We start from the raw sequence: 19,866 nt of genomic DNA on the forward strand, positions 1-19,866 counted from the left end.
GTAATTTTTGAATGCTATGTGGAAAAGTACCATGTCATCCATCAGCAATGTGAACTGCAGTAACAGCATGTAGAGTGGTGTGATTAATCAAAATGAAGTGCAGTTCACAGATCAAGATGTAGAAAGCCTGAGAAAAATAGAAATCACCAGCAAGAGGTGGTGTCTACACTTACTGATAGGAGAATGAAACAAATCTATATCCTGAGCTGAGAATGCATTTACAAAAATTAAAGGGAAAAACTAGGTCCCAACAGGACATCCTCCAACTGTGTCTCTAAGAATAAGAAGGGGTGGGCTGGGGGCAGCAATCTGTTGCTGAAAAATGAATACCTTGTACTTGTTTGTCCTGTACAAACACGAATCTCTGAATCTCCTTACTTGAATTATAAGAGAAAAACTGTCAAGCAAATTGAAGCAAAAGACTTTTCCTTAAAGTTCAGAGAAGTTGTTAAAGAAGTGGTACAGCAACAAAGAACTACCTAATTGTGAGCATCATTATGAAGATGATTGCTTGAAAGAAAATAAAAACCTGCATGTATGATTGGCAGATCATGAGAAAAGAGAACAGCTTGTCATATCACTGGATGATGAGAGTGAAACAGCAATGAAAACAGTTGGTGGTGAATTTTTTTATGCAGTCACATGGAAAAGTATGTATTGTACCCAGATACAGTAGCAATACAGAGCCAAGTTAAGAGTGCAGCGTGGAACTTCCAAAATAAACCCTACAGCCTCTTTGTTCCTGACTACAACTAGTAGCCCCATAACTGGTTGTCTCCAAAGCTAAGACACAAGTGACTAAAAAGGGAAGGCCTCCTCGATGTGCGTTTTATGTGAATGATCTGAGAGAATAAAGCAAGAAGGAATGAGAGTGAATGAGACCAAGATCAAACAGAAGAAATGGCAGGGGAAAATAGTATTTTTTCAAAGTGCTTAGAAAAGAAATAAATTTGGATTAAACAAGCATATATATAACAATTTTATATATATACATATAACATATATATAACACCTTGGGTACTGTGTCCAATACTGGGACCCTCAGTTTAAGAGGGACATTGAGACACTTAAATATGTCCAGAGAAGGGCAACAAGGCTGGTGAGAGGCGTTGAGCACAAGCCCTATGAGGAGTGGCTGAGGGAGCTGGGATTGTTTAGCCTGGAGAAGAGGAGGCTCAGAGGAGACCTTATTGCTGTCTACAACTACCTGAAGGGTGGTTGTAGCCAGGAGGGAGTTGTTCTCTTCTCTCAAGCAACCAGCACCAGAACAAGAGGACACAGTCTCAGGCTGCACCAGGGGAAGTTTAGGCTTGAGGTGAGGAGAAAGTTCTTCACAGAGAGTCATTTGCCATTGGAATGGGCTGCCCAGGGAGGTGGTGGAGTCACTACCCCTGGAGGTGTTCAAGAGAGGATTGGACGTGGCACTTGGAGCCATGGTTTAGTCATGGGGTCTCTGGTGACAGGTTGGACTTGATGATCTTTGAGGTCTCTTCCAACCTTGGTGATTCTGTGATTCCATGAAATATATGCATTTCACAAGACCAAAAAGCACTGCACAGATTTCCTATGTGTACTATTGATGTTTTCTAGGTATTACAAATTCTTCAGAAGGTAAAAAAGAAGCTGGCAGTTTAACAAGGGAATGGAGAAATACTCCTTTGAACGATTTCACAATCATATTGAAAAAAATTATCTCAATACACATATTACAAATATGGGAAAACCATAGATGCTAGCCAGGCATAAACCCAGAAGAAACTAGTTCCATTAAAAAACTTTGATAGGAAGGGTAAGGTAAAAGGTGTAGAACTAAGGTATAAATTATTAAATTATTAATGAAGTGCTATTATTATACTTCCTGTAATTTTATTTGCTATTTCTAATATTTTATTACTGTTAAATAATGATGTGAACATTAGAAAACTGACTCCATTTCAAACATTCCACAAACAAATTATTTGTATACCATTGCTGGAAATCAATAAGCAGGCAAAAGAAAAAGTAGTATGGATGGAAATATCACTATGTGGAGAAGGCTTTTAGGAAACATCACCAAAAAAAGTTGCTGATTGTAAGTAGCTTGACAGGAAGGGAATGAAAAGAGAAGTTCTGAATTGAATTATGACAGTACAGAAGAGGCTATTTATATAAGACACATTAAATTTGAGATGAATAGTAGAACAGAAGACAGGAATAATGTCAGGGTTTCAAGACTACTGTCTGTAACTTAAGTGGGCATTCTAAGTTGACCAGAGAAGAAAAGTGTAACATACCAATCCTGCATTCTGAGCACTCTGCAAGCTGGGATTGTAACCAGGGGGGAAAAGCACTATCAGTGTAAACCAGGATTGTAAATAATAAAATCATGGGAAATGAGAGATTTTCAGCAGTTTCTGTTCACAAAATACAAGGCAAGATGTGGTGGTTCCTTAAAGGCACAGCGTCAAACGGTCACAGAAGACACGACATCCTGCTCACAAAATGATGCAAACTGATGCTAGATATTTCCTTTTAATGAGACTGTCAATCAAAACCACAAACAACGATCAATAAATATTTGTTATGGGTCAAGCTTCAAAAAATATGGGGCATGAAAAGGTCATTGATAAAATCTGTGGTTCATAATGATGGTATCATTATAACAGTAGGTAAACTGAAAGCTGTAACCATTGTAAGATCACTGATCCTTCAAAAAGAGGCACCAGTGTCCCGAGTCAAAGTAACTAATTAAGTGGATGATGGCATTTGAAACATGTTTCTGATTTGGGAACATTTTAGATGATAAAGCAAACCAGACATATAAAAAACTATGCATAATTTAAAGAGCTTTTAAATACACATGCCATATAAATTGAAGAAGAACAATAAAACTCACAAGACAGATACATACACAAAACATCTGTATCTAGAAAGTGGCTTTTACCTCATGAGGGTTATAATCTGGAGGTAACTTCTCTAGCATCTCATTGGCAAGACGCTGCACCACTGCTTCCCGGCTCTCCCCTCCTCCAGTGCTGCTGTCTTTGGGCTGGATGCTCACTATTGTACTTAATGTCTCATTAGCCAGGTTAGTCTGGTAAGTTATATCTGCATTGGGGTGAAGTCCAAATACCTTACAGTAAAAGTGGGGAAAAAAAGGGGGGAAAAAAATTGTAATTTTCATTCTAAAATTACATCAAGAAAGAATGCATGTAAATGGATAAACAAGGAATAAAATCCTCAGCTATGTAAGACAGTAGATAAGTATAGGTCAGTGGAAGAACACCCATTTAACTGCCCAAGGCTCAAGATCAAGTTACATATAAACGTTAACACAGGGTACATATATGACAGTTTATTCATTCATGTGAGTAGAGGCTTTTTAACTGCTCTTCTGATTATCTTCACATAGCAGGCTTTGGATCATACTGTGGCATGCTTTCAGGGGTTAAAAACAGATTCCTTTCCACTGGCTCAGACTAGAACTTGTTGGGAAAATGTTGTATGTGAACACTGACCCCTCATCGCTAGCTCCCTGCCTCCCCAGACCGATGTTGTACCAGCTCAAATAGATGCCGCTAATAATCAGACCAGTTACCATTTCTAAGACTTCGTTTTAGTCAGTCCCTTAGACTTCTGCAGTAGAGTGACTAAAACACTGCCCACATTCAAAGTACTTAAAGATTTTATGACTGGTGTTATATTTAGGATATTTTATGGTTTAGCTATTTTTTTGGTTAAGTCTCTCATTCCTTATTTCCCCTCCTTCTGAAATTGAATTATTTTCTTTAAGATACAGCTGGCACAGATTTACTGCAAAGCTGCCCTTTGTCTGAATGATAATAGCTTTCTCAGAAACTTACACTGACATATCAGTAAGTCTGCAACTGTCAGGTTGACAACTGCAACTCTTCTCCAGGAGGATTTGTACTGACTTATTTCACAAGCCCTCATTTAATTATAGCTATTAAGTATTTCTTACAAACTTTGAACCACTGCCCCAGCGATGAGGAAGGCTTGCACTCCTCATTTTGCATGTTTTCATGTTTTTATATTTTACATTAGAATTGGTATATTGCAGGAAGATGCTTGTAGTAAACAATTTTTACATACTCTGAGGATAGTATAAAAAGGGCCATATGTAATATTATTGTGCTTACAAACTCAGAGACAAGGGATATAAGTGGCTGCACCTCCTGCAAAGACAGGAAAGCTGCACTGATTTACACCAGTTGTGGATCTGATGCTTACAACAGCAGCACAAAGAACATAATACTGACCTAATACTATGTGTGAGAGAAAGTGTGACTACAGCTACCATGGAATTAGATTCCAAGCAAGATCTAAGACATTTTACACATAGCAGTTTACTCACCCTGAATTTTTAGAGCTGTAAAGAGTGAAAGAATCAATTCACTTTATTTATCATGAAATGAAGATACTCTCCTTCCTGCTTTTGCTCTCACAGGATGGGTTGTTTCATTCAGTTGATTTCATACCCAAGTTAGAAACATAACAAATACTTGCTTTTGTAACTGTAAATTCACAAGTATTGCCAAAGACAGGGATGTTATGTGGAAGCCTACTCTGGTCCTATTTTTTTGCAAGTGACAGGTGAGGGAACAAGAACACAGAAATGAGAATAGTAAAGCGATGGGTAGACCAGGGTCCTGGATGTCCTGTAAATTAATCAAGAGGTCAAATTTGTCATCTTTTTGGTCCAAATCTCTGTGCATTTTGATTAAAAAGGGGATGTTGGATTCTGTCTTTCCATTTTTTTTTTAACCTGATAAATCCTGAAACACGATTGCTAAAGCTCTAAACCCCTCTGAAATCAAAGTCATTTTCAAAGGGATTGGTGAGCTCAATAGCCCTTCTTCAGAAGTCAGTGTTTATTTGGATCAGAGGTTGAAATTTCATCAAAAGAGAAAGGATACTGCAGTCAGACTTATTCAGTCTTCCTTTCTTAACCAAAAATGGAAACGGGAGGAAACAAAGATACACTGTTTTGACTAGCACAGTATCTTTTATGGAATACAGAAGACTGGGAGCTTAAAAGTTTAAAGGTTTCCGTAAGCAATTTTGACAGACTTTAGAATGTCAAAAGAAAGTCATAGCCTTCCTCCTAACCTGTGAAAGTGTGAAGGAGAAAAAGATGTTTGAATTCCTGGACTTTATCCTGTTTACATAAAAGTCAAAGGTAAAATTTCCCTACATCAAACCATACATAGGGATTTTTTTTTATAGGCATCAAAATACTTCAAAAATATATCACAGCATTGTGAGATAGGTTCTCAAGTGTTTAGAAACCCACACCCCTGAAAGTGGCACCTGAAATCTGATAGAGTCAAGGTTCATACACTGATAGGAATCACTTTGTGGGTTGGTCCCATGAATCCTGCTGCATTTACTGCATGGCTGCATTTGCCTTCACTTGGCAAAGGTGTATTGTTGGCAGCATGAGGACCTTTGCATTCTGCTTTTACAACCCTCAGATATTCTAAACTTCAATTTTATTTTATGACCTTGGAATGGTCTTTCCCTCTTAGACAGCACATCATCAGTAACAGAAAACTAGTTCTTCCTGTTCTGTCCTATTTAATTTTAATAGAACTTAGCTCCAAAGGCATTCATCAACTTAACAGCAATGAGACAAAAATCCAGAGAATTCACTTTCATTTCAGTTTGGACTAACTTCATCACATGTGCCTGTACTGGAAGGAGGAAAAAGTGGCAGTCCACCAATCAATGTGACCACTGCAGTATACCCATATTGGGTAATGTAAAAGTGGTTACACCCAGGAACTGCCCTGCACCCTGCCCCATGCATTTATGGCAACATTCAAATCCTTCTGATGTCAAAATGGAATAATCTCCTAGTTATAACCTGCACAACAAGACCATACACCTCTTCATTTTCTATATTCTCAGTTTGCACCTCTGTTCAATCCCATACAATTGAATCACAAAACAGTTTTCTTTGGGAGGGACCTCTGAGGGTCATCTAATTCAAACCACTTGCTCAAGCATCAGCTAAAGTAGGCTATCCAGTACAGTGCCCAGCTGGAATTTTAATGTCTACAAAGGTCAAGACTCCACAACCTCTCTGGGCAATCTCTTTCAGTGCTTGACCACCGCTACTGTAATACAGGAGTTTCTTGTCAGATGGAATTTCGTTGCTTAATTTACGTCCATTGCCTCTTGTCCTTTCACTAGGTACCATCAAAAGAACTCTGACTCCATCTTTACACCCTCCCAACAGCTATTTATATACATTGATAAGCCTCCTGTTCTACAGGCTAAAGCATTCAAGTTTTCTCAGCCTTTCTTCATATGAACATGTTCCAGTCCCTTAGTTATATTCATGACCTTGCTCTGAGCTCACTCCTGTAAGTTTCTGTCTTCCTTGTACTAGGGAGCCCAGAACTGAACACAGTACTTGGATACAGTCTCACCAGTGCTCATTTGAGAGGAAGGATCACATCCCTCAACCTGCTGGATCATCATTCTCTTTCAAATGCAGCCTAGGATACTGTCTGCTTCTTTATCATGAGGGTGAAACTAGCTGGTTCATGCTCAGCTAGTTTTCCACCAGGACAACCGATGCAGGAATTTGCATTTCTGTTAGATAAACTTCCTGATATTCTCCTATGTGCAGCTTTTCTGGATCTCTCTGGATAGCAGCAAATTCAGCTAGTTTATCAGCTGCTCTTTGGGGTTTCCTTTCTCCTGTGAGCTTGTTGAACGTGCTCTCTGATCCCTCATCCAGATGACAGAGATATCAAACAGTATTGGCCTCACTATTGACTGCTGGTATACAGCACTAGTGACCCATCTCCAACTGGAGTTTGTGTCAGTTATTTACCCAGTTCTCAAACCACCTCACAGCATGCTTATCTAATCCATACTTTGTCAGCTTGTCTGTGGAAGATGTTATGAGAGGTAGTGTCAGCGGCCTGACTAAAGATGAAGTAAAAAGACATCCATTTTTTCCCCCTCATTTACCAAACTGGTCACCTCATAAGGCCAACAGATTGGTCAAGCATGATTTCTCCTTCTTCCCTTCTTGAAGACTGGAGTGATGTTTGATATCTTACATTCTTTGGGAAACTCTTCCAATACACTATGACTTTTCAGTACTCATATGGAGTGACCTCCAGGTCACTACCATCCTCCGGGTTCCTCAGCACTCATGGATGCAACTCATCAGGTACCATGAACATGTTTGTTTAATTGCTCCCTAACCTCATCCTCTTCCAACAGAGGCAAGTTCGTTGTTCTAGGCTTTTCATCTAGAGGGTCCAGGATTCCTGGAGGTCAGTTTTGCTTGTAAAGACTAAGACAATGAAGGCATTGAGCCTTTTTCATATAATTTCTCACTAGTTCTCCTAGCCCCTTCAGCAGTGGACCCACATTTTGCCTAGCCACTTTTTTGCTGGTTACATACTTGTATACTACTGTCTTGTTGCCCTTGGCTTGGCTTTCCTAACCCTAACCATTTGCTCAGTCACCTGCCCCTGTCCCCACCTCTTGTACACTTCATTTTAATGTCTGAATTTGGTTATGAGCTTCTTGTTCATCCATTCAAGCCTTCTACTGCCTTAGTTTTCCTGCTTGTTAGGATAGATCATTCTTGAACTTGGAGGAGGTGATTCCCAAATACAAACAAGTACTCCTGGACTCGTCAACATGTCCAGAGAAGGGCAACAAGGCTGGGGGGAGGTCTGGAGCACAGCCCTGTGAGGGGAGGCTGAGGGGGCTGGGGTCACTTAGCCTGGAGAAGAGGAGGCTCAGGGGAGACCTTGTTGCTGTCTATGGCTCCCTGAAGTGAGGTTGTAGTCAGGTGGGGGTTGGTCTCTTCTCCCAGGCAACCAGCACCAGAACAAGAAGACACAGTCTCAAGCTGTGCCAGGGGAGGTTTAGGCTGGATGTTAGGAAGAAATGCTTCCCAGAGAGATTTGCCATTGGAATGTGCTGTCCAGGGAGTTGGTAGGGTCACCATCACTGGAGGTGTTTAAGAAGAGACTGGATGAGGCACTTGGTGTTGGGTGATAGGTTAGACTTGATGATCTCGAAGGTCTTTTCCAACCTGGTTTATTCTAGTCTAGTCTAGTCTAGTCTATTCTTTGCTCTAGAGCCATATCTCATGGGATTCTTCCAAGCCTGGAGGAAACCTCTGCTCTCCTGAAATCCAGGGCTGTGGTCCTGCTTTTTGTCCAACTCCCTCCTTTTAGGATCCTGAAGTCCACCACTGGTAATTGCAGTCAAGGCTGCCTCTAGATTTCACACCTCCAATCAGTTCTTCCTTGCTCATAAGTGTCAGGTCCAGGCAAATATCTTTCTTTGCTGGCTCCTCAGTTACCTGTGTCTGGAAGTTGTCCTTAATGCACTCAAGAAATCTCCTAGACTGCTTAAATTCTACTGTGTCACCCTTTCAGCATATCTTTAGGACCACTGAAGTCCTCCCTGAATGTGAGACTTCTAAGTGTTTGAAGGAATCCTCATCTGCCCCTTCCTGGTGAGCAGATCTATACCTGATAACCACTATAATGAGCTGCCTGCTAATCTCAACCAATACATTTATGGATCTGGAAAATATACCTGATATACTCTTCTACAAAGAGTCACATGGTAAAGACAAGATGTAATGGATACAGGTTGCTACTGAGGAGATTTAGACTGTATGCCAGAATATTTTTTTTTCATCCTTTGAACTATTAGACATTGGAATAAACTCCCAAGGGAGGTGGTGGATTCCCCTACATTAGACAGTTTCAAGGCTCAGCTTGACAGGGTGCTGGGCCATCTCATTTAAACTACATTCTTACCCTGAAAGGTTGGACTAGATGAATCTTGAGGTCCCTTCCAATCTGGTATTCTGTGAATCTATGAAAGTTATCTATCTGACAAGATCTCCCTTTAAGACATTGAAATATTTTACCTCAGGTGTATCAATCACTGGCAATTGCTCTATGTACTGGAGATAGTCTTCAACTGTTTTCCCTTTTGGAATAACATAACCTTTATAGAAACAGAATTTTTCACTAAACATATGTTCTCCAAACCACACTCTTGTGTATGTATTCAGCAGTGCTTTGTCGAGGTCATCAGTTACACGGCCACCATACTGTACTTCTCCAATCATGTAGCGGACACAGCTCCAGTTCACTCCACGCTTAACCTCCATATCATCCAAATGATTCTGAACAAATTGCACACTGGCTGTGAAGTCTGCCTGATTAAATTCATAAGGAATATTCCAGCCCAATGCACCAAACTTTCGTCTTTCCTGTAAAATAAAATGAGTAAAAATAAAGGGCTGATTGATAGTGAAGGAAACACTGCTTTTGCAGGAGCATGCATGAAATGCAAATGCAGGAAGATCATCTGGGGCTCTATTTCACCAACATTAAATATATTAATATATTAATATATTAAATATTTCTTCCCTTTATCATCAGTAAAGAGATATGAACAAAGAATAGGAATATTAATATTTTCACAAAGAAAAATCCTCTTTTTTGAGTGCAGTGAACCTCTGAGTCTAGAAGTATGGGGGTTTTATTTTTAAAAATGAAGCTACTGTTTTAGGAATCTATGTTCAAACCCACCAGCCATGATAATTTTCTCTGGTCCTCCTATACACTACATATATTTTTAGCACAGTATGTAATTGTTAGGGCAATACCTGCTATTTAAATATTCTTCATTTCCACCAAGAAAGAAGCAATGGGCCAAACCCAAGAGCACCACAGGCTTACATTGGACCACAATGTATCAGTGCATGGATGCCACAGAGTTAAATAAAGTGGGCACCAAATATAAACTAAGGATACTGCAAAATCTATCAATAGAATGATGAAAAGTTGTGGTTAATCCATAAAGCACTTTCTTTAATGGAAATCCTGAAAGGCAAGACCCAAAATCATCTTCCACCTTCATTTTTTCCTAGAGGTTTCAGTGCAGGAAGGATATATATTCAGCCTCTTAGCCCTTCTCGTTGTGAAAGCATCAGTTTTACGACTTTGGTTTTTCCGCCCCAAACTGTAAATATCTTCAAAGTGTTTTTGTGATTTAAAATATTAGTAAAAACCAGTTAGTTAAAAGACAGATCACAGAGTCATGTCCAAAGACTTTAACAGAACAGCAGACTAACTGATTATTAGTTGACCTTTTTCACTCTGAAATACCCTCCCTGTTGGAGGTACAAGATCACCATGAGCCAAGTTACAGGACAGTTGCAGTAACAGAAGTGTGTCATCACTTTTATTGTTTTATTTGCATTCATTTACCAACATGGAATTTCCATTTAAACATTTTTTTTTTCATTTAGTAACACAGTGCATTAATAAATGAAGCGTGGCTTTTAAGACAGAAGAAAAGAAATGCATTTTTAAACCTGAACGGTTGTGTGGAGAAATGCTACAGCATATAGCAACGGTTTCCACTGTGGCATGTTGCTGACTTCCAGGTGATCTTGGGTAACAGCTGAGTATGTTCGTTTTAAGCCAGCCTTCACACCTAGAAAATAAGTATAGAAATGTAATATATGAGCAAAAAGAAGGTATGGGAAGCATAACTTCAAATTCTGTTAAGTAGAATACTCTGTTCCAGTGTACAGTATCATCTTATTTATGGCTTTAAATAATCCCTTTGAATCGATTATCTGTTCAGCTGGTCATAGCAGGCAAACTTCAGTTACATTTTGTTGCAGGTAGAAGAAACCAAATTAAGTTCAGGAGTCTGGAAAGAATTACACTGAAGTAATCATGTTCTAAATGCTACTAACAATAACTAAAATGTAAATATAATTATTCAGCAACTGTATGTGTGGCGGATTGAAAGACCAATCAAAAAGACACCTAGCATCATATGAAATATAGCACTGACTATCCAAGAGTTTGTATTTCAATATTTACACATGAAATGGGATTTTACTTCTACCAAAGATAATTTTATTTAGATTTCATTCCCATAACAATCTCAAAATTCTTTATGCAGCTTCTCAAACTGGCATACAGGCAACAAGCTTATGAGACAAGAATCTAAATTCATAGTGCAAATATTAATACTTGAGGAGGTTTATTTGAGCACTGACATTTCACATCTCAGGAACAGGTCTGGGCAGATAATATTCATGCAATCTCAGCTTCCATGCTCAGGTGCTTTCAGGCAGCATTACTAAAGCATCATCTGCCTTTGGCAGACAACACTGAGTATGAGTTGCTGACACCATGTCCCTCTTATGGTATCTTGCACCTGATCAGCTTAACATAAGTCTAAGAAGAAATTTCATGTGCAGTGAGTAGATTGTCCAAGTCATCGTACTTCCTATGACACACTAAAAGCCCTGTTTATTTTTTCTGTTTCATATCCTGAGCAAAAGCAATCAAACTAATACCTTTTCAAAATATTGTAAGGGAGAGTTCCAAATCAAGGCTTTGAGGCTTTGAAGTGTCTTCCAGCCTTGGTGATACTGTGATACTTTGTGTCAACTACAAACTTGCTGAGGATGTCCTATCATATAGGTCATTAGTGAAAATTTTAACTGCTGCTGGTCCCAGTATTGTCCTCTGGTTATATCATTGGTGACTGCTCTCCATCTGGATTTGTGCAGCTGACCACAACCTTTTGAACCTGGGAGTTCACACCCACCTTATTTTTCACTTCTCTAATGCCTACTTGACCAGCATGTCCAGACAAGTAACAACCCATGCTCTCTCCTCATCCACTAAATCAATCATCTCATTATAGAAGGCTATCAGGTTGTTACTAGGCCCCAAGAATAATGACTAATCAATGGCTTAAGATACTCCAGCATAGAGGAAGAAAAAGCGAAGTACACCAGAGACAGGTATTCCTCAATATCTTCATTAATCTCTTGGATAGTGAGACAAAAGGCAACCTTGACAAATTTGTACAAAACACTAACTTAGAGAGTGTGGCTGACATACTAAATGGCAGAACATGAGTCCAGAGGGATCTAGAGAGCAATGAAGACTTGGCCAAAAAAACCTGTGTGAAGTTCAACAAGAAGTGCAAAGTTCTTCACTTGCAGTGCAATAACCCCATGCAACTGTACAAACTAAGCTCTATTAGCTGAGATCTACTGGTAAGCACTTCAAGATTACTGTAGATGCCAGATTGCCTATAAGCCAAAATAAGGCAATTAAGGCAGTACAGATAGTGTGCTGCCTTAGAAGAAGTACAGCCAGTACATTAATGGAATTTCCTATCACTTTCCACCTAGCACTGATCAGGCCTCCCCCTGCATATATCTTCTATATTTGGCACACAGGGGAGAAACTGGATGGGACAAAGAAAGTGGTCAGATACTGAGAGTACATGCTTACAAAGATAGGATAAGGAGACTGTGGCATGCAAAACTCAGCTTAAATGGAATACTGAAATGCAGCAGATAATTGTGTTCAAGTATGAGGAATGGTGGCTGTCTAAAAGTGAAATTCTGAACTCTCAAGGATGAGCCTGTTACTTGATAGCTGCAAAAAAATTAAACAACCTGAATCTTCCCCTTAATCCAGAAACATGATCCAGAACTTCCAGTTATGATGCTGGTCACAATCACATGTTGTGCAGATAATAAAAACTAAAACACTACACATAGAATAGTGAGTTATGTGGAGCAGGGTGGCAGAGTAAGCCCCAAAATTCAAAGACAGTATGGTTTCTTACCTTGAGGGGGTTCATTCGTAAATTTGATTGAGGACTGTAAAAGATTAATAGGAAACTCTGGATGAGCCTCTGTAGTGATCCAGGTCCTGAAACCTTCACTCATTGATTCTGTTGTTGCAATGGTGTCCATTAATTCACTAAGAAACTCCAAGCCAAGGTGGCAGTTCTGTAGAAGGAGCCATCCTCCATCTTGTATGCACTGATTTAACAGACGCCTTGCATGGACTTCCTGGCCTTGGCCCATCGAAATAGCACAACAAGCAATGTTCTGGAAGGAAAAAAGAAAGTTTCTTTCAAATATAGTTCTTTAGAACTATTATATACTTGACAGACTGCTTCTGTAGGTTGATGTGTAGTAATTTGGCACCACAATGAAAATCACTAATTTCAATAGAGACTGTTAGATTAAAACAGAGTCAACAAAGAAGCAAAACCCTCTAAGCTGCTCTTATCTTCCACTTGCTGAAAGAAAACTGCTTCCACTGGACACAACCTTTTTTGCAGGTTTGATGAAGTCAATGGTATAAGGCAACTGAAACATTTTCCTTTCCTTTGTCCCACTTTCCCAGCACATACACAGAACAATATGGCTTCCAGACTATTCTTTTTCCTATGATGTGGACAGATATTAAAGTTTCATATAATAATTAATGTACAAAATAAAGTCAAGAATTGGCAGCTGTGGAGTCACTGATTCAGATTACTTTAGTCTGATGACCTACTAGCTCTAGTTAGTTTTCTAGCTGTTATTTTTCTGGATTCGGAACAGACAAAGCTCATAAATGCAAACACAAGAATTCTGGAAATAGATGAAGTCTTTCCTCCAGAGGCCATGGGAGAAGAAAGCCAGTGGCTCAGAAAACCAGAAGGTGATACAAGCTCTTACAAGGGATCGGAAAAAGACAAGCTGATTAGGTTGCTATCAGGCCATAGAAATCTGTAAGTAAAGTTCAGGCAGATCCCCTCTTGCCTGTTGTTCTAACTACCACTGCTCATGCTAAATAACCATCCACTGGCCTTGGCTGGCTCTCTGACTCCTACCAGGGAAAAAAAGAATTAGCAAACTCGTTTGAGCATGTTATTCTAGATACATGTTGAGGGCAAGGGGACTGATGAAAAGACCTAGTGTCATGGACAGTTTCATGTCTAAGACCTACAGCTGAGTGTGAGCAATGAGCTGCATAAAGGTTTATAAATCTGGGTCTGTCTTCAGCTAGCCAAGAACCATAAAGTTTAATCTTAATTTTTCCTCCTACTGGGACTCTGCCATTGTGAAACAAAAAAAGAAGGAAGTAATCCAGTCCTAAAGAGTGTGGATGGGGCTGTCCTACTTTTGAAGAACCAAAAAGATTAAGCATATGGGCACAAACTGTGCTGGGTCATCTGGCCTTTGTGTCACAGAACAGGTCCAGACCTGATTTCACGAACAGTATAAATACAGCAGCTGCATATGATACTCCACATCCTGGCAAAAGATTTAAGAAGAGAATACCAAATATAAGAAAGCAGTTAAATCCTGCTCTCAGGTCAGTAAAATCTGAAATTGCAGCTAGAAGAAGCAAAACTAAATAGTCTGTTATGTTGCCTGTGTGCTGGAGGAGCAAAAGCTTTACTTTTGTATCTGAGTTCTGCTTAGCGCCCTTCTAAGTCGAAGACTATGACTATCCCTGCAGAGTACATAAGTATTCAGCTGGTACATTATTCCCTAACAAAGCATCTGCTCAACATTTTCTCTTCTCAGCAGTGTTACCTTTCAAATGTACATCATGATAAGGAAAAAATATTTTTCACTTGTCCTCATTTTACTCTTTCTGAAAGAACTCTATCAAAATGTCTGTGTACATCATGTTTCTCTCAATAGTCAGTCATACTAATATATCTGTGTCATCTTAATACATCACTAGCCAGATGAAAATACTTCCATTTTAGTCACTACAGTGGCCCACACAGTTCTGCTGAAGGTTTTGTGTATCATTCCCTGAAAGAAGAAACTATCTTTACAATAATAAAAATGTCTTATTTTAATTGAGTCAACATCCTAGGACTAATGAACATAATTTTCATTCAGAAAGTTACATTTCCACTCTGTCTTTAAGTGAAAGTGAAGAGGGCAGAAATCCAACTAGTATTAAGACAGAGCTTGCTTTGATTATAAAAAGGTTATAGTCACAGACACTGTTTGCATTTATTTGGGAGAAGGCCATCTAAAATAAAATAAAATAAATTCTGGCCACAAATTTGAACATTTCAAACTGCATATTTATATTGTTAATATCATATTTAGAGGTACCATCAGTACTGACAGTCCATTCTAAGACTACCAATCACGCTTGTAAAAGGTCCAGCATAAATAATTTGGAGTTATAGAATCATATATATACACCAAGATCCTTGGTGCAATTAATCTATGCTAAGTCAAAGGTTTCTTCTGGGAGAAGTAGAGAAAGCCCAGAGAAATACAGGAACTAAGGATAATTTGTTGACAAACTAGGAAAAAAAGGCCAAACCCTCTTGTGAATGTTTCTGAAACTGTAAATGATTTCTAGATATAATTTTTCAAAAGCTAGAAGTGCTCCTCCAGGCCCACCATGATATTATACATTTTTAGATTAAAACCAAAAATGGCCTGCATTTGCAATTGGATTTGCAGAATTTGGATGGCTTTTGTAAATTTGAAAGGTTTCTCTTTGCTCTATGGTAAGAACTTTACTTCAAGAAATCAGACAAGAACTTTACAGTTAAACATTAGTTAACTCTGCATTTTACAGTTGAACTTCAGATTTTGACATCCTAGTTGATGTTGCCTTGATCATAAGCCATGTGTTAATAAACAAGGCAATGCCTTTAGTTCTTTTGCAACCTCACTTTCTACATGTTTACTTAAAGGATTTAGAATCCTTGAATCCTTCCTTGAACACAGGTTGGAAGGGACCTCAAGGATCATCCGGTCCAACCTTTCTTGGGATAAGCACAGTCATAATTTCTCCCCAAACCTCTCTATTCCCATCTGTAAGGATGTTGTTTCCTACTGAAGGGGTTGGGAAAAACCAATGAAGGATGAAACCAAAGGGCTGTCCACCTCCAATCTCTCAGTGAGGCACTGAAGGAGAGCATGGCTGCCTTCACTTCTGGCCTCCTGCTCAGGCATGCAGCCAAAAAAGCATGAGATGGGGATGGACAAGTTGGTGCATGTTTAATCATATTAAAACTGCCCACTGCAATACACTCTCAGAATGACACAAAAACATGCTGTCTTTTAAGAGCCACAATTACAGAGCACCTTCTTCCTACCAGCACTTCCTAGATAGGAGTAAGATTTGATAAAAGGGAAGATTATTTTGTTCTACTTCTTGCAAGAGAACAAGTGATCGGCTGATTTCAAGTGACCCTATTAGAAGGTTAGTGTCAACTGTCCCCTTACATAGTCAGTGGGATAGAAATACTGAACTCCTTGATGCAAGTCAAAGTTTTAATCAGGTGTTCTGAATTGCTTTCACAAGAGCCACTCTTTATTATACATAATAAATAATATATATATTACAGAACCATATTCCTGCTGGAAACAAAGCACTTATCTAGGAGCCTACTTCAAAGGATACATATGTTTAAGAGCAGAGTAAGTGAATGAAAAAAAGCATCATAAAGCTGACATTGCATTAGTATTCACACCATAGGCCATGAAAACAGGAATCCAATCACAACCACCTAATGTGCTTATTTGGACTTGAAAAGGGACTAAAAAAAAAAAATGCCTGTTTCCAGTCTACACATATTCTTGCAGTTAATTTCATATCTACTGCAAAGTCAAAATGTCTCTGGTTTCTTAGGAAAAGGCAATAGAATATTTTGTGAATAGAAATAAAATCATTCTTCCAATAAATCTAAAAATTCTGCTCACAGAACTGCCATCCTTCTCCCTCCCTGTCTTTGTATATTGGCTGGCTATCTGGTTGACAATTTTTGGAGACAAGGAGCACATCAACAACTTCAGACTTTAGATTCTTCCATTTAAACACTCAAGTGAGAATTAGATCCTAAATTTAAGCACTGTTTATCACAGTCAGACAAATAAAATTCCAGTAAGAATCAGCATCTAAACTTTCTAATTACTAAGGGAAAGAGATTGGTGCTCCCCACTTTTGCAAGTCTTACTTAGTGCATACTAAAATCTTTCATCTCAAAGTGAAGATGCATTCTAACAGAAAGGAAAAATTACAGAGATCTGTGAATAACTTCCTCTTGGGAAAAATATACTTGTGTCTACATTGTAAACCATAAAGCACAGAGTGCCTTAAAGTGATGCTGTGCTGCAAAGAAACTTTGAAAGTCTCTATCAAGTGAACTGAGTAGTAGGGTCTCTAAATTAATTTCTCTTGACACCACATTTATGATTTTTTTTTCCTGTATCTTCTTGTAGCTATCATACTGTCAGGTCCTTTTACAGTGAATGTGACACAGTGAAAATCACAAGTATTGCTTTGCTCTTCTATCTAAACAATTTCACTAAGTAATGGACTATCATAGTCTGCTTGGAATCAAGCAACTGGAAACAAAAAGAATGTAACATTTCCGTTCCCTCACTAAATGCATTTTGGCTGCTGTTCCAAAATGAACTTCCAGAGAACAATGATATGGACATAAGCATCATTATTTGAACATCTTTAAGTTGTGGAAATATCATTTCTAGTTTTCAGTGCCTTTATCAGGTCTAGCAAACTCAATTCAAGAGGATACCTACCTTTGATTTTGCAAGACGTTCTATACTTTCGGTGGGGTCAGACCCCACTGATAAAAAGCATGTCAAAGGTGTTCTACAGTCACTTTCTGCCCACATTGCCTCCATTTCTAGAATAAATCCTTCTGTATATTTCTCTCCAAGAGATTCTGCAATGTAGTGTCGAGCCTAAAAAGAGAAGGGGGGAAAAAAAAAAAGGAAAAAAAAAAAAAAGTTACCAGAAATATATACATTATGGTTTGGTTTTGGTTTTTTACCTAAATTAATTCATGTGAAATCTACCAATACCTGCATTGGAAGGCCATGACTTTCTAAACTCTAAGTTTCAACTTTGGTATAATAAAAGTTACAGTTGACAGAAGGCAACCATTTAAATACTCAGATAGCGAACTTCAAACAAGGAAAAGAAAGAATTCGGTTCACACAATTCAGTTCACACAACAGCCATCCTGTGAACATTGTCACTAGAGGATACTAAATGGATTTTTTAAAAGAATTAAAGAAATCCTGGCAGAATAGATCCACTGTCAGCTCCGAGGACAGTCCAGACATTGTCCCTAAATTACTGACTGCTAAAGCTTAGTGGACAGCCAGACAAAAGAGTTTCTCTATAGCAGTTCTATTCTTCTTCTAAGCATGTATTGTGGACTGTGTCTCTCCAACACAGCAGATTAGACAGATCTTTCATCTGACCCACTTACAGTCTTCCATATATTTGTTGGAACTTCAAATAAATTCTCCTGTCCATTGGTTACCTAGTTCAAATTCCTTATGCTGAATATCTACTTCTACAAAACATAAACACAGCTCAGACTTTATCCGTAAAGGTCAAACCCTCCCTATGCCTCTACTGTCCACTTTTCAGACATTTTCTAAAAGGACTTTTAAGGATATCCTGGTGTATGAAACCTTTTTTTTGACTGGCATGATTTTCCAACTGTGTAAACTATTAGCACAGATTCTAAGGCATTTACTGTGGAGAGGAACACCCAGGAACAAGGTGGGCTGAGGAAGATACCAACTGCAAAACAAATAATCATCCACTGTTAAGTGTAACTTCTGCCCTAGCAAAGAAGACTGAAAATTTGTAAATTGAGGAAATACAATAGGGAAATATGAATTAAAGAAGATAATAACAAAAAGGATCCCCTCTTTCCTCAAAATTTGAAATAATTCATTTTTGAAACCACTGTTCAGAGACCTTTCTCTAACGAGCAGCAGCAGCATTATAATTTTGGTCTATTTAAAGTGTGTAGGATTGTGCTCCCATACTTCTCACTTATTTACCAGCTGAAGGGAGGAAAAGGAAAAAGGAGGGAGGGGGCTCTTGTTGAAAAAGCAGTCTGTGAAATTATAGTGTCTCCTAAATAGAACACAGATGTGACCATGAGATGTAACATGTAAAGTTGAGATATGCAAGAAGTCAGAAGTACAACTTTCTATTGTAGCTAAAGAGGGGAAAAAAGTGAAAGGAGGATAGTCATAGGCTCATGCATCTCTTTCAGAACTACACAGAGAAGGGAAATTGAAATAACAGGGATTTTGTAAAACCTGTTGCTCTATTGCAGTTTCTTTTATGACATCTGCCATGAGAAAGTCTTAATTATTACTTCCTTATCAAGGAGGGTAAATGAACAGTTTATCTGCTATTTTAGTGCACTTGTCACCAAAATTAACTGTTGTCTTTCCACTGCTGTGAAATAATACATATATATCTTCTTATTCTCCAGATGAATATATCCACTTTAAAAGTTTCATAACTCAACTTTAGATGTGCCACACAAAAAGAATAGTGTTCTTACAGCTCCAACACAATTTCTCTCATGCTTTGCAATGCCCTTTCTAATTCATTGCAATTAAATAAATTAATATTGTAACAAGGATATCAATATCTGATTTTCAGCAAAACTCATTCTGTGACAAATATCAAGATAAAAACAAGTTCAGAGAACATAAGTTTGGAATTATCAGTTCTAGAGGAGATGCCACACAGTACAACCACTGTTCAAAAGCATATCTTACTTGGGCAACGGTATGATCAGGGCACCAGCTACGAACAAGGAGCAGCTTATGGAACTGATCCAGTAAGCTGTCATACCCATCAGGAATAACAGCTCTTTCAGGTGCTTCTTCATCAAACCAAGCTTTCCAAGACTTCTCATTCCTAACAATTTGCACCAGGAGTTGATTAAAAGGGTGCAAGCTTGACAACTGCACAAGATTGAGCCATGTCACATCAAGGATCCACTTTTTTGGTTTTGGCTCCACAGAATTCAAATCCAAACTAGCACCTCCTGCAAAGTGAAAAGCATTACAGAGGAAAACAACCATTGTTAAACAGAAAACTTACAAGAAAGAAAAAAATATATTTGTTTCTATCTTTTATTCAGTAAATATTTTCGTAATCCAGGACATGGAGACATAGAATTTGCATGGAAACAAAGATGGACTGGGGAAAT

The 19,866-nt window shown here is 38.6% G+C and overlaps 1 protein-coding gene across 1 annotated transcript in view; it reads right to left on the bottom strand.

Moving 5' to 3' along the window:
- The window catches only part of LOC104296863 (dynein axonemal heavy chain 5), a 167,931-nt gene that overhangs the window by 24,963 nt on the left and 123,102 nt on the right, over positions 1-19,866 (bottom strand). The window contains exons 63-67 of the mRNA XM_054164262.1: positions 19,430-19,701; positions 12,673-12,940; positions 10,379-10,500; positions 8,921-9,268; positions 2,924-3,112 (exon numbers count right to left, since the gene is read on the bottom strand). Of these exons, the coding sequence (XP_054020237.1) occupies positions 2,924-3,112; positions 8,921-9,268; positions 10,379-10,500; positions 12,673-12,940; positions 19,430-19,701 (1,199 nt within the window). The remainder of the gene's footprint in view (positions 1-2,923; positions 3,113-8,920; positions 9,269-10,378; positions 10,501-12,672; positions 12,941-19,429; positions 19,702-19,866) is intronic.

This window comes from Dryobates pubescens, chromosome 9 (assembly GCF_014839835.1).
Source record: "Dryobates pubescens isolate bDryPub1 chromosome 9, bDryPub1.pri, whole genome shotgun sequence".
In the NCBI taxonomy this organism is placed as follows: domain Eukaryota; kingdom Metazoa; phylum Chordata; class Aves; order Piciformes; family Picidae; genus Dryobates; species Dryobates pubescens.